Raw genomic sequence first — 14805 nt, 5'->3', positions numbered from 1 at the left:
AAGCTGCTGCTACTTGCTTTATCTCTCAACTGTAAAAGGGGGATACAGGTACTTTTCCTCTTTTGCAGAGAAATTGTGAGATTAAATACACTGAAGTGTGGTGTGTTTGTTCTAGTGACAGGTCCAGGCAAGTGGCATAGACTTGAATTATGTCTAGTACCTTCCCCACATCCTGCACAGCTCTACTTTTCTCTGCAGATGAAGTGATTCCCAGCAGAACTAAAATCCTCTTCTGTTTCAGTATCTCATGCCATGAGATGCCTCAAAAAGGTGATGATCATTATCATTACAGTTGCTTTATAAGGTCTTTTAGGCAGGGAGTGTGCCATCACAAATGTTTTGTATGCTATCTGATGCAAGGGTCTCCAGTGATAGGGGAAGGCTACAGCAGCATTATGTTTTTTTTTTTTTTTCTTGTTCTGTGTGTACTGGCAGGGCTATGACTTAGTGAGCAGCAGGTCAACAAGCTGCTACTTTGAAGGTCTGTCTGGATGCTACCTGAGATCTCTCTTCCTTCATAAGACAGTTCAGTGCAGCAGGAATGACCCTACAGGTTTACCTACAAATCCTGACGTAAAGTATTGCTTCCTGAGAATACTGGTTCTCTCCTTAGGTGGAGGAACTTCCACGTAGGCATAAAATTGTTCTCCCATTTGGAAGAAGGTATTGCCTTTATGACTACCTGGATCAAGTGTAGAGGAAACTGTTGGGAACTTAGCTATCTTCCCTTTACTAGATAATTCTACCAATGAAATCCTTCATCAGAAGTGGTAGAGAATGCATCTGTGCATCTTTCACTTTCAAGGGAGTTCCAGGGGTAGGTCACTGCATTTTAGAGGGTATTAATGGTTATTCTCAGTCATTATGAAATACGCTTCTGCTTTCCAAAAATAAATTAACTTGTTCTCAGCATCCTGAGGGGAGCTAAGAGTATTGGACCCAATGTGCATGAAATATGATGTTGAGGCTCCTTTCCTAGCTTGGAATACTTATGGAGTATTGATTGCTTTGTTTTGTAGCTTCTTAAAATGGTCAATAGAAAAAGGTGTGCTGAGATCTGAAGTGGTTCAAGTAGTTTTCTCATGCAGAAGTAGGCAAAAACCATGGTTCCATCCTTCAGATCAGGGAATTGTCTTGCTTTGACAGGATTTATGGGACACCTTAATGTTCCTAGTTTTTGCACATGAATCATTGAAGTGGATGACATGAACACTTGATCCTATAAAAACTGTGCTTTGTCACTTGGGGCTTTTGACCTTCCTCTTGCAGTAGAGGACAGAGTACCAAAAAAGTCTGCAATAAAGATCCTCCCCTTTCTTCCTGACCCAAGAAAATGACATCCGTTTAGATTTTACAGGTTCAGCCTATACTGAGAGAGAGAGAGATTCAAGGCTGATGGACAGAATATCCTGATGTACGTCTTACATTACAAGAAGTGAAAACCTGATTATGCAGGGTATGACTGAAGATTTCATACCTGATGTTTTATGTTTAGTAGTGCAACTGGCATAAGAAGCTCCTGCTCTTGCAGTTCTCTCCCTCCGCTCCTTTTTCTTTCTTTTAACTTGACTTACTTTAGTGATCTGATTTATAATAACCCCAGCCCTTCAGATTGTTGCAGTGACTGAGAATTGAAGGGAGGGGAGGAATTTCTTAAGCCAGCTGCACTGCTGAAGAAAGATTATTATGAAGCTAAACCCTGAATCTGGACAGTGAAACAGGATGTGCCCTGAGGGGGAACTTCCCTTCGTCTTAGTGTTATCTAGTTGTTTGCTTCTGTGGAATCTATTCAGAAGTGGTCAGAGGTGACAACTTAGTGATTATCCTAATTTGCATATGAAAGCTCAGAGTGGAGTCCATTTGAGTGTTTGTTTCCAACAACTGACACTTGTGTTACCACTTTTCTCAGAGTTTTTAGCTAATGAAACCTAGAAAATATCAAAGCCTTTGCTTGTGAAGAAAATATCTTGTCCTCGCTCAAATTCACCAATCCGTTCTGTAGGAGAAGGTGAAAAACCCTATGGCTTTCAACTCTGTCTAAAATGAAACACAGCTATAGGCAGCAGCAACAGCCTTAGTGTTCTCCAAAAAGGGTGGGAAAAGTCAGGAGACGGTTTAGTATTTTATAGTTTTATAGAAAATTATGCTCAGCAGGTTTATTCAATAAAATAGTCTCACCAGATACTTTGCACTATAAAGACTTAAATTGCATGCTAATTGTGCTACAGTTAAGTTACTCTATTCTTGAACGAGAGGGATGGGACTCCTAGCATGAAGGCAACCAACGTCCACAGATTTGGATAAGTTTAACAGTAGTTTATATTAACCTAGCATTTGAGTTCAGCTTAAAATGACTGAATTACCTGGAACTGAATTGAGGACAGGAGCTAATTTTTGTGGGAGGTGGCTGGGTTAACATAAGGCTTAAAGAATATAACCCTCTTCACTGGAGGGTATGCAGATTTTGTAGTATGGCTGCGTTCATACTCTCTGTACTGTGAGCTTTTTCAGGAAAAGGCCAAGAAGCTGAAGTAAGCTTTGAACTAAGATTGATGGGTCTTTTTAGATGTCATGACTGCCCTATCATGGTCCCTGTTTCTTGCTGCTGAAGTTGAGCTCACGCTTTGGCAGGAGCTGCTGCTCTGTTTCTCCTGAATCAGTAGATGGTATGCTTTGCAGCAATCACAATGAGTTTTTCCGCTCTTGCAGATTGGCTGTTCAGTTTACAGATGCTCAAGTATGTTTCTGCTTGTAAGGCAGAAATGAACAAAGCTCTTCTCACAGCAGACAGCTCAGAGCGTGGCTCCGAGAGGTTCTTGGTCACCTTGGCGTGACCTATGCATCCCTACTCTCCTGGTTGCAGTAGAGCCCGTGGCTTGACAGGGGCTCAATCCTAACCTTTCTGTGTTTCAAGAAATAACAGTGGTCAGTCTGCTGATTAGATCATGTGGTTTCCAGTCTCTGCATGTGAACGAGGCTTCTGGGGAAATCATTGTCCGATTACGCTGAGATGCCAGAATGCATAAAAAAGCCACTGAGTCTCTGTACCGTTCCATATTTTTTTTAGCACTAACATGCAGATTAAATGACACAATAACCTTTGATATTGCTTTATGAGACTTCAGGTATTATTTTCGAAACCTTCATGGATTTGCCAGAGCCCTGCTTACTGCATTTTAGGATGTTCTAAAACACTCTCTGCTAGGATAAAAAGATAAATTACTGAAACAGATTCCTGATGTCATCTTGAAAGTTCAGTGTAAACAAGGCCATTTGTAATGCACTGGGAAACGTGGGATAGGTTAGGCATTCATGGGACTGCATAATTAAAGCACAGTGCCTTTACTCCACTGCATCTGGAGAACTTAGCATCATACCTCTAAGTCTGCGTCTGGATGGTATCCCTGGGATGTTCTCAGTACAGTGCTCGTTGATCACAGTAGTATGCAATACTGCGGCAAACTCTGGGAATTCCCCGCTGCATATGGCATTTTTATGCATCAGTGTTATCTATCTCACCTGTTTGCTTTAGATTGCTTTGAAATGAGGTGTCTATGAGCTGAAAGCAGGTTGCAACCTTTTTACTTGGTCCTGGGCAGTCCTTGCTGTAATAGTCTGATTTCATCCGAAGTTTCTGCTTGCTTCTGTCTTGTTGCAAGTGTCAGTCCCTCTCTGCTGCATGTCATTTTTGACCAAGAGCTTAGCTATGTCCTCAAATTTAGCTATTTGCTTGTATTCTGAAAGCACCTCCTGAGCATGGCTGACTTCACTTGCCTGTCCGCAGTAATACCAATGGCAAGTAACAAGGAGAGAATCTGTGCTTGGTGTAGGGGACAAATTATGATAGTTGTTTTCATACATAAGCCATTCAGAGCCTTCTCATCTGAGATCTGTGATCATCTGACTGACTGTGCTGTCCTACCTGGGGAGGAAGTAAAAATAGGATCCTGTAGGCATCCTTTATGGTCTTGGATAGCATCCATCCATTCTGCTCTGCTTCTGTCAGCCTTACCAGGTTTTGCTGGGAAAGATGAATTGATACATCATGAAGAGAAGGACGCAGAGAACCTTTTTGGGCCCTACTTCAGTGACTATGAAGCAGATGTGATCTCTTGCACGGTAGCAGCAGATCCATTGTATCTTTAGGTTTCGAGTCTTCACTTGATGCCTTGAGGTCTGTCAGTCCTGCCTCATTACTGTGAGAAGAGCTCATTTTAGCTTCACAGAAGCCCATCTTATTGCTGTCTTCTCCCATCAGCAAGGGGCATCTCAGTACATATTGTTGGCAGATTAGAAATGGCATCTGAGTGCTCATTTGGAGGTTAGCAACTTGACGGCTTGGAGAGAGACACAAAGTGGAAAGGTGGCTATCTGGTACTGTACTGGGAGACAGATTAATGTTGAAAGGATGGCTATGGTTTAAAAAAATAAAGACTGTAAAAAGGCATCTTGAAACTGTACTTTTCTTCTAATAGCTAGCTACTTAATTTACTGGCACAAAATAATCTTGCTCCTCTGTCGAGACGGGCTGTTATAACTGCTGCCTTCTCTAAGTAATCAAGACAACAGTTTCCTGGGTTCTGCACCTGTTATCATCATGATTGGATCAGAATACAGAACAGAAACAGGCTTCGTTTTCTGCTCTGGCAATTCAAACTTCTTGCCTGTTGAGGTTTTTCTGTTCAGGAATTTCTGGGCACAGTAGCCAATATGCCTCTGTGTGGTGAGTAAGTGAGCACTGGTTTTGGGAATGAGTGCCTTGTCCTCTTTCTTGAATGAAGTGTTTAAATATTTCAGTCGATGGATTCCTATCTATCTCTTACTAGCCCAACTCAAAATTGTTTACCAGATGTGATCATATTCATTCAGTCTGGCAGGGATGTAGGATGAGGAAAGTCACTACTTGCACAGAATTGGAATTCTTTTCACTGGCAAGAACTTCCATGCAAGTTCTGCCCAGTCATGCCTGTGCCCATGATTTTGAGAGCTAGGAGTAAATTACAGTTAAGTATAATGCTGAAGTATGAATTATCTGGTGCTAAAGCATCCTGTAGTGCAGCAAATGCCGTTGACTTTATGGCATTGATAACTAGACACTCTTCTTAAAATGCGACTTGTTCTTCCATTGGCAAGCTAGATTTCTGGGAGGAGAGCAAAAGGATTGCCTTATGTATGCTGTGATCTGCTTTTTCTTTCTTGGGGGGCAGCTGTAAATAGCAGTGATTCTAAGTCATTTAGGTCTTAGTTGGACTTCCGTATAAGTGTCCATTGCATTCTCTTCAGTGAGAAGTGTACGGAGTTAACTTTTCTTCTTATGCCTAACAGACTCTACCTATAATTAGAGCACTTGGCTTGAAAAACAGGAAAATTTGGTAATCTAAATCGGCTTTGGTACTGGTGACCTAGTGTGTATTTGCCTGGAGCATGTGCACGTAGAGGAAGTACTTCTTGTTGAGCATTACAGGTAGAGTGCTCTTGCTGGTGGTGGCTCTAATGAGAAAATATTGCTCTATTGGTGTGTGCCCACCTGCCAGACTGCTGCATAATAAATCATACAATCTGCAGCAAGCTAGTAGGGTCTGACAAGCTGTTTCCTTAATATTAAAAAAAAAAAAAAAAAAAAGGGGGGGGGGTGCGCCAAAGATCACACGCAACTTCAGTTATTTTGGTATGTTGGTGTCTATGAAAACGGATGGCAGGTTCACTCTTGGTGGGCCTTTCTCAGGAGAAACTGTTCCGAGTTTATTGCCAGGTAGGTTTTTCCAGTGTTTTGAAGAAAATGCTCTGTTTGAACAAGAAAAATGGAATGACCTCTTCTTTTGTACACCTGGAATCCTTTTGGGCAGCTTTCTCTCTAACGTAATAGTGTATACTCTCCAGTGTGCTGTGTGTGCAGACAAAGAAAGAACTGTAGCCATTCCCACAGAAGCCTGTGGTCCTCTGATAATTTATACCAGCTGAAGGTTTGACCTCATTAGTATTCCTAAGAAATGAAGTTGGAAGAGCAAGACTGGGGACGGTAAAACTATACTTGTGCGGAATCGTTTAGACCTCTTTTCTCATTCATCAATTGATAAGAAACCTGGACTTCTGATAGATAGATCTTTGAGTCTGCTGGAATTGTATTCTGCCCCGCTTAATAGCGCCCTCGAATGGCTAGTAAAAGAGCAGGTTTTCTGTTCCATTTTGACAAAACTTATAAATAAATACATTGACTTATTCATCTGTCGTATTCACGGTCTCCAGTCACTCAGTTTAGAAAATGTAATTTGTGTGTTTAAATTAAAATTTTAGTTTGCAGATGGACACACTTCACAACCAGCAAAGGCAAAAGCTCATTCATAATTGAATTGTTTTGTGAAGGTAAATGAATTAAAATAATCTTTTTAGAGAGAAATTCATAGATGTTAATGTTTTGGCGAACACAGCATTTCTTAAGAAAACTCAGATTTCACCAAAACTTTGCCATCCTTAAAGGAAAGAATACTGAGAGACAGTCATCACAATGAAAAGAATGTGTTGCTTTTCAGGACATGGTACGTCGAGGAGAGATAATAGACGATGACATGGAAGATGAATTCTATCTCCGTCGCCTGGATGCTGGTCTCTTTGTTCTACAGCTCATTTGTTACATCATGGCGGAAATCTGTAATGCCAATGTTCCCCAGGTAAAACTATCACATAAGGTCAGCAGGATCACCTGTGTTTTCATCCATGATACAAAGCAAGCTCTAAATCCTTACATATGTTCCCTCACTGAATGTTTTTTTTCTTAATTCTCTTTGGAGGGAAGCATCCTGTTTATTGCACTTGTATCCATACAGCTTCATCAGGCATAGCAATTAGGAGGGCATTAATAGGTACGGAAGCTGATCATTTTCATCACTGAGCTCATGTAGATCTGCCATGAGCAAGGCTACAGTTTGAAATGGAAATACGCTGTTTGTATCACTTCTGGAAGAGTAGTGGAAGGGGATATTTTCTAAGAAAGTCTTCCAAAGGCACAAACTAAAGCAGGTGACTTTCTTGACCCATGCAGAATACTGCATCTCTGCTGGTTTGAATACGTTGGGGTTTGTGAGTATGTTACACTGCTAGCTGCGTCTGTGCCACATACCTTCCTGAATGTTCCGAAGTAAGTGCTGTAGGACTGTGGACTAGGAAGGCTGAGTTGGGATTTGTGGTGTTCAGGGTTACTGCTCTTCCCTCAAAGCAAATGGAAGAAATTGGGATTGTATGTGGGGTTTTTTGTTGTGTTGAAGATGACTTTCTTCTCTTTCCTGTCCCTCAATTAGATTCGTCAGAGAGTCCATCAGATTCTGAACATGAGAGGCAGCTCCATTAAAATCGTTCGACACATCTTAAAGGGTGAGTAGAGGCGTTCCTGCTCACGTGTCTCATCCTCTAACAGGAATAACTTGGTCATCACTATTCAGCATGAGCCTTCATGCCTCTAATTCTCCTTGACTTCCTGAGCACCTTGGGCAGCAGTTGAGGAACACTGAGATCTGGGCAGGGCCGGAGTCACCCTTGTAAGAGGCAAGCTTTACTTTGGAGTTTGGGCCCTTGTCTGCTGTCAGTGCAGTGTCACGTAACACCACCTCAGTCCGTGCTACCATCAGCCGCAGACTGACTCGGATTTGCTGCTGACATTAAGGCTAGAGTAAATATTTAAGGGAAGTGGATATGCATGCTAGGTGGAAGAATAGTGGAGTTTCGTCTTTCGTTAACGTGGCCTTGCACTTTACCATCTGCACCATGTTAGTATCCGTGGTGTATTTGTCTTGTTCTTAGTGTCAGATTAATGTGGATTATCGCATTAGAGTATCCTCTCTATAGCTTTATAATGTAGCTGTTGTGATTTGCAATCCCAGTTTTTCAAGTACTGCTTGTTATTTTTAATGCTTGTGTTGGATTAGGGCAATGTTTATTTGAGCTCTGGCTCTCAACCGTAGCTTGCCCTCCTCCAGCAGAAACAGTCAGCTGAACTTCGGATCGAGAGGACAGGACTCAGAACTCTCTCCACAGCCCCCTCTGAGTTGTGAGAACTAGCTGTTAATGTGCCACCCACAGGAAATGCCTTTCCTTATTTAGCAGTGGGTTGTACTAGGGCTGTGTCTGCTTCTGGGAGGCTGTGCTGTTTTCTGAGAGGGGTAGGGAGTTCCTCTCTCCTGGGCTCTGGCTTGTGCTGTTTGGATTTCTCTGCTTTCTTTGGGGATGAGAACGATGCTCCCAACACTGGGAGGGAAAGACAGGGTTTTTTTTTTTCTTGATCCTCCTTTTCCTTCCATCCCATATGCAGGAAGGAAGAGCAGGATCAGAAAGCTAGCTGGTATGAAGAAATTAAGTTTTCTGACAGTGTGAGATTACCTGCAGCTATAGGCAGTATCTAATACCTGCTGATGAATGGTGTAACACCATTGTTGTTTTGGACAACAAGTTAAACGTGAGCCAGCAGTGTGCCCTTGTGGCCAAGAAGGCCAATGGTCTCCTGGGGTGCCTTAGGCAGAGTGTTGCCAGCAGGTCGAGGGAAGTGATCCTGCCCCTCTCCTCAGCCCTGCTGAGGCCTCACCTGGAGTACTGTGTCCAGTTCTGGGCTCCCCAGTACAAGAGAGACATGGCACTCCTGGAGAGAGTCCAGCGGAGGGCTGCCAAGATGATTAGAGGGCTGGAGCACCTTTCCTATGAAGAAAGACTGCAAGAGCTGGGCCTGTTCAGCCTGGAGAAGAGAAGATTGAGAGGCGATCTCATCAACGTGTAGAAGTATCTGAAGGGGGAGTGTCAAGAGGATGAGGCCAGCCTCTTCTCCGTGGTGCCCAGCAACAGGGCAGGAGGCAACGGGCAGAAACTGAACCACAGGGAGTTCCATTTGAACCTGAGGAAAAACTTCTTCACTGTGAGGGTGACAGAGCATTGGAACAGGTTGCCCAGAGAGGTCGTGGAGTCTCCTTCCCTGGAGAGATTCAAAACCCGTCTGGATGTGATCCTGGGCAATATGCTCTAGGTGACCCTGCTTGAGCAGGGAGGTTGGACTGGATGATCTCCAGAGGTCCCTTCCAACCTAAACGATTCTGTGATTCTGTAACTAGACAGGATTTTTTTTTTCCGCTCTTTATTGTGCCAGTTGACAATTCCTGCCTCCAAACTGTCCATTGCCAACTTGGTGCATGATGCATGTCCTCTTTTAGATTCCCAAGCTTGGCCTGGGCCACAGGTACCTGAGGGATTAGTCTGCACACCTCCCGTTCACTCCTTGGATTTGTTGATTTTACATGTTAAGCAACTGCCTTCCTGAACTGGAAGGCAGTTGCATTAAAATTGCATAAGATTCCTTCTTTCGCAGACAATGCGACTTGCGAGACGTTATAATACCATTAAAAAAGTTTCACAACGCAAGTTGCTTGTGGAAAGTATGACTTGTACAGCAGTCCTAGTAGTCTCGAAATTGATGTGTCATCATCTTAAAGAGGCCACAAATGTCATGTTAATACAGGTGATGGATACAGCTTTTGAGACTCTCTTCAGCTCTGCCCCAACTCACTCACTTGTCAGTTTTAGAGACTTGTGCCATTGTAAGTATCAGTAATCTTAGAAGTAGATTTGTTGGTGGACCCTTGTGAAATGATCACATTTCTAGCAAGTAGGGATAGCAGTTTAACTGCATTCCTTGCTGGTGAAATTTAGACTTGTCAGTAGTTGCACACCTATGTCTAAATATCTTGTTGGTGTAGATTGACCAAGTTAACAGGAGTTACACCATGGACAAATACTTGGCTCTGCAGAGGAGTGAGTTGGTTGAAACACAGCTTGCCAACTGGAATACTGGGCTTGATTGTGGACCCCGAAAGTGTGCCACCCAGAGAGACTGTGGGCCCAATGGGGGATTTCTGAAAATTTAATTGTTATATGGAATACAGGACTCTGTTGCAAATGACTGAGCGTGCTACTGTATCACTGTCCCTTGAGCCTTGGCTGAAACATTTCCAGGCCAGTTTTCAACTTGCTCTCAGAATAGATGAGGGCTGGTTTATTTTTGCTTTTCCTTCAGTGTTTTGCTCTTGTTCACTTTTTATTTTCTATTTTTGCATACTAATTAGATGCTTGGGTTTTAGTTTGATTTTTATGGCCTACATATTCTCCATGTTTCTCTGGCAACCTGACAGCTGATGGATCCCTTGGGGTTGCTAAGAATTACTTATGATGCAAGTGAGGCAGCAGGGCTGTTTTCTTATGGTAGTACTTTCTAGGGGGAGGAGTGGGCAGGGAATAACTGAAGGCTCATTAAATACATTTCTGCAGGCTGACCAGTCCTCCAGCAGTGTGTGTTGTGGGGTTTTTTTGTTTTTGTTTTTTGTTTTGTTTTTTTTTTTCCTTGAAGATCAAGCATTGCTTACAATGGGATGGTTAGTTTATCCTTTGGAATAAAATGACTGGATGGCACTTGTCTTGGCTAGGAGGGTGTTTTTGGGATGGAAACTGATCTTCATAACAGGAAGTGCTATCTGTGTCTTGAGGCAGTTCTTGGTCTCAATCTCTCTCATTGCGAATGGAGTGAGACACAGACCTCTATAAATAGGGATACTTGGCCTTGGAACGGGATAGCGTGCTGATCTAGAGAGGCTTGTCTTTTGTGCCTTCTCCCCTTTGCTTGCATTCTCCCCAAACACTGATTAAACTCACTGAGTTTGAGATACCCTGCAGAGCTGTTGTCAAAGGAGCCATGTAGGAGTTAAGGTATGGAGGTCTATATCCAGACATACTGACTTGTAATGTCTGGTTAAACCCCTGGTTTCAGCGAAGGTAATGGGTATGTCAGGGAGCTGGGAAGGTGGAATACCTGTCGAATGTTAAAACCAAACCTGGTACATGTGTAATCAAAAGGAAAAAGTGAATGTTTAAGGACTATGCTGAATCTGGCCTATGGTGCCTCAGTATGTGCAGGCTTTATAGTTTCCAGTATCCATTACAAGCTTCAGTATTTCCCTATTGATTTTGACTGTTCTGTGACCATTGTATTTTGTCTAATGAAGCAGAAACCAATCTTAGGTCCTTTCCCTTTGTGTAGCTGCAGAAATGACTAAGCTCTGTTTAACAGAGCTTAACAGAGTAAGCTCTGTTTGTTGGCAAAGAGGGAGTTTACATTTGAATATTGCTATCTCACTTAAGTGGTGGAACTTTAAATAAAAAGTAAATACATAAAACCACAGTGGGTGATGACTTTTTTCTTTTAAGCCTAATTCAGGACATGTAATCTGGTCTTTTCAAATTGACATTAATAGCTGTTGGTAACCCAGTAAACAGTCTGGCAGGGGGTCACTTGGATTTTAGTCTTATGAAACCTAAATATTTAGAAGGAAAAGTGCTGAGCTTTTGGAAAAGATTTGAAGAATTTGTGGCTTCCTTTTGCCTGAGTGGTCTCACTGAGGCAACAGAAGGGCTTTGTCATTAGTGGCGCTCTGCAGTTTCACTGTTTGAGTTCTATGTTCAAATACGTTCACAGTCCTTAAAGCAGATATCTTCGCTGGACCACGACCTCACTGCCTTCTGTGTTGTAGAGTCTGCCACGCCGTAGAGAATCACCTAGAGCTCCCTGCCTGAAGTCAGGGGCTCCAGTCCCCTTGGTGCTGTCCCAGCGTTGTGCTACGAGGCAGGAAACTGAAAGATAAAGTCCCTTCTTTCACTTGGGTTTTTGAACTCTCGGGATGTAGTGGTAGTCAGGAAAGTGTTGCCCTTGGGCTGCAATAAACAAAGGCAATTGCAGTTGCCGCATCTGTTTCGGAGGCGCTTTCACTGTGCTTTGTCAGAGTAAGGGCTTGTTTGGGGAGTGAGCTTGTTCCTTTGCCATGCGTCCCTGAGGGAGCGAGGCTGTTCTACAGAAAGCTCTCTGATACTGCCAGAAGGTGACAGGAGAACTGGAGCTGAGCACTCTTCTTAGCTGGCACTTTTTCCTGGGAAAGTAACCCTCTCTTTTCCGCACTGGATTTTTATCTCCCACAAGATGTAGATAGCAGGTTAGGATCCCACTGACACCGCGATACAACCCTTTGCTAAGTCATGCAAATATGTGATGGAGAGCTTCGCAGCAGAGATGAGGCCTGGGCCCGTGGGGCCCTGTCTTTACTCCATTAGCAATACATAAATAACTCGCTGAATGCTCAGTGCATGAGCTCAGCGCAGCTAGAGCAAGATCAAATCCACTAGCTTGCTGCTTTCTTTGTTACACTGTGATGGAGTGTTTTCCTTCCATCTGAAGGAAGAGGGTTCCTTGTGCTTGGCCCTCTTCTCGCAGTACTGAGAGGAAGTCAGATTCACTTGCAGCAAACCTTAGTGTTCCCCACCTTCTCTTGTTACAGATACTGTAGCAGTTTATAAATATTAAAAGGATTTCTCCCAGAGGCCTTGGCAAAGAACTCTGCTTTTTGTACATGGAGAGAGAGGGAGTGCACACATGAGGGAAGACGCCCACATCAGCTAACTTCTCCCTGTCCTCACTCTTTTCAATGCTCTTATGATAAAGGCTTTGATGGAGCTCAGAAGCATGTAGCAGTGCTGAACGTATAAATATTAAAGCAAACTTTCTACAGCAACTTACCATTCAGATGCTGAACACAAGCTGTTCTGTTTGTTTAGGAAAAAGGGAAAGAATGAGAGGAGGTGGAGGCTGGAAAACACTGTCTAACCAGGCAGTCGTCTTGTGTTTTACTAAGATTTGTTCAGGTCCTTGCTTTTGCAACTCAAAGCCTGCTCTTCATTTTTTCTTTTTAAAGCATTTTTGAACATGCAGATTTTGGTGGCAGGAAGGAAAGAGCAGATAAGGGAATGAGAGCTGCCTGCTTTAAATGACTGTCAGGAAGTAGCTAGCTACAGAGGAAGTTGCTGTCCTACGGTGTTTGGTCATGTACGTGGATAGGCAAGCACTTGATCAGGGTCCAGTATCATCTACCTGAAGACAAGAAGCTTGCTTTGTAGTTAACTCTAAATTGGTGTTTTTTCTTCTATATGGGTTAAGCACTCATAGATTGAGGGATTGGTCTCCTCTTGATAAATTGTACAAAAATCCTTATCTAGGTTTCCTGGAAAACGAATGAGTTAAAGGAGGACTGTTTTTAATATTTATTATTATTAACGAATGTGTAACAGCAGCTGTCTGCCCTTCCTTGATGATATTCGGTGTTAAAAGGAGCCTGAAAAGCCAGTGATGTCCAGGACTCTTTCTTTCTTAGGTTGAAAGAGGCTGGTGATATGACTGTCCAGTTCAAATAATTGCCAGTGGGCTCTTTCTTTCAGGTAATAAGAAAAGTGGGAGGAATGTCTAAATTGTCACTGTCTAAGTGATTAGACTCTGGAGAATGCATTCCGTCTCAAGTGCTAGTGTCTGCTTAGGTTTGTTGTGCTGCTTAATGATGAGAGAACAGCATGTTCCTTTTAAAGTCTCTGTTCCCTACAAAAGCTTTTCATGAGGGGTCAGTAGATGTTTAACATGCAAAGCTTTAACCCCGAGGAGGGGAAGAATCCATCAGTGCTCCTTACATAAATTCCTATTCAGTTGTTTGCAGTGGACACAGATTTAGATTCTGCAGTGATATCTCTGCAACAGATATTGCCCATCTTTCATTAGTATCGTACTCAAAACATGCTTTTTTTTTTTTTTTTTTTCTTCCTCTCTTCCCTGCAGAGTATGCAGAGAACATTGGGGATGGGAAGAACCAGGAGTTCCGGGAGAGTGAGCAGAAACGAATCTTGGACCTGCTGGACAATTTCTGAGGACTCGAATTGAATTCTGGCGCCCCCCCCCCCCCCCCCCCCCCGAGAACACAGCTTCTGGGTTCCCTTTCCTTCAGCTGACCTCTTCCAACCTTGATTGCACGATAGAAGTGACGTTTCTATGAAACCACTTCTAAATAGGATTTTGGAGATATTAAAGACAGGTTTTTTTTTAATTCCTTGTTTGTTATTTAAGTAGTGTAATGTGAGTGGGATTACGGATGCGTGCCTTGCAGTAGGGCAGCTCAAGATCTTTGTCTTTCCTTCCCTCCTTCCAAGTCAAGCTCCTGTGATCAGAGCATGAAAGAATGTGACAGCATACCCCTTAGAGGAACAGTAAAGAGGAAGCCCAGATAGCTCGAGAGAGTGTTAGCATGTTACTCCAGCCTGATATGTGAATGAAAATGTGCAACCCACCGTACTGATGTAAACTTGGGAGGCTGAAGAGTTGATATGTGTCTAGTTCAACTGTTCTTCAGTGGTTTGGCAGCCTCTGGCAGAGGGCAAACCAGGAATTATAACCATTAGCCATTCCTACTAAATATTCCCAAAGATGAGTCAGAACCAAAGGTATGTTTTGTCACAAGGCTGTTCAAGCTGTTACCCCTCCTTAAGTGGATGTTTGATTCTGTCCAGGTTACACTCGGATATAAAACTAAAGGGGAAGGTAAGTAATCAATAAAACACCCACATTTCCTTGACTTCTCTTCCTTTTTCAGTCTGTTTTAGGCCTTGGCTGTAGTTGTTCTGCAAGAACAGTGTTCTGATCCTTGAAGGGGCAGTCTGACTTTTTATAGCAACGATAAGTTCACCGCTAGCAAAGGGAAAACCCCAGTAATGCAGGCTTCTCCAGGTGCACTGTGGGAGTTGCAGAATGACCAAGTGAATTGCCTCTGATTTGTTGATTGCAATGAAGCAGATCATAGTTCGTTTTTTCTCTTGCCCTCTGCACTTGCAGTGTAACTTCAGATGTGGGCCTGCCAAACCCTGCCACTTCCCTGAGCAATGACTCCTAACTGGACAGGAAATAGCTAAGAATAT

At 43.0% G+C, this 14805-nt stretch overlaps 1 protein-coding gene across 1 annotated transcript in view; it reads left to right on the top strand.

The window, feature by feature from the left end:
• The window catches only part of CTNNBL1 (catenin beta like 1), a 61193-nt gene extending 47253 nt beyond the window's left edge, over window positions 1-13940 (top strand). The window contains exons 14-16 of the mRNA XM_068912992.1: window positions 6531-6668; window positions 7296-7368; window positions 13676-13940. Coding sequence (XP_068769093.1) covers window positions 6531-6668; window positions 7296-7368; window positions 13676-13764 — 300 coding nt within the window. The 3' untranslated portion in view covers window positions 13765-13940. The remainder of the gene's footprint in view (window positions 1-6530; window positions 6669-7295; window positions 7369-13675) is intronic.
• The last annotated feature ends 865 nt before the right edge of the window (window positions 13941-14805 follow it).

Source organism: Struthio camelus, chromosome 18, assembly GCF_040807025.1.
Source record: "Struthio camelus isolate bStrCam1 chromosome 18, bStrCam1.hap1, whole genome shotgun sequence".
In the NCBI taxonomy this organism is placed as follows: domain Eukaryota; kingdom Metazoa; phylum Chordata; class Aves; order Struthioniformes; family Struthionidae; genus Struthio; species Struthio camelus.
This window is presented reverse-complemented; position numbering and strand designations above follow the sequence as displayed.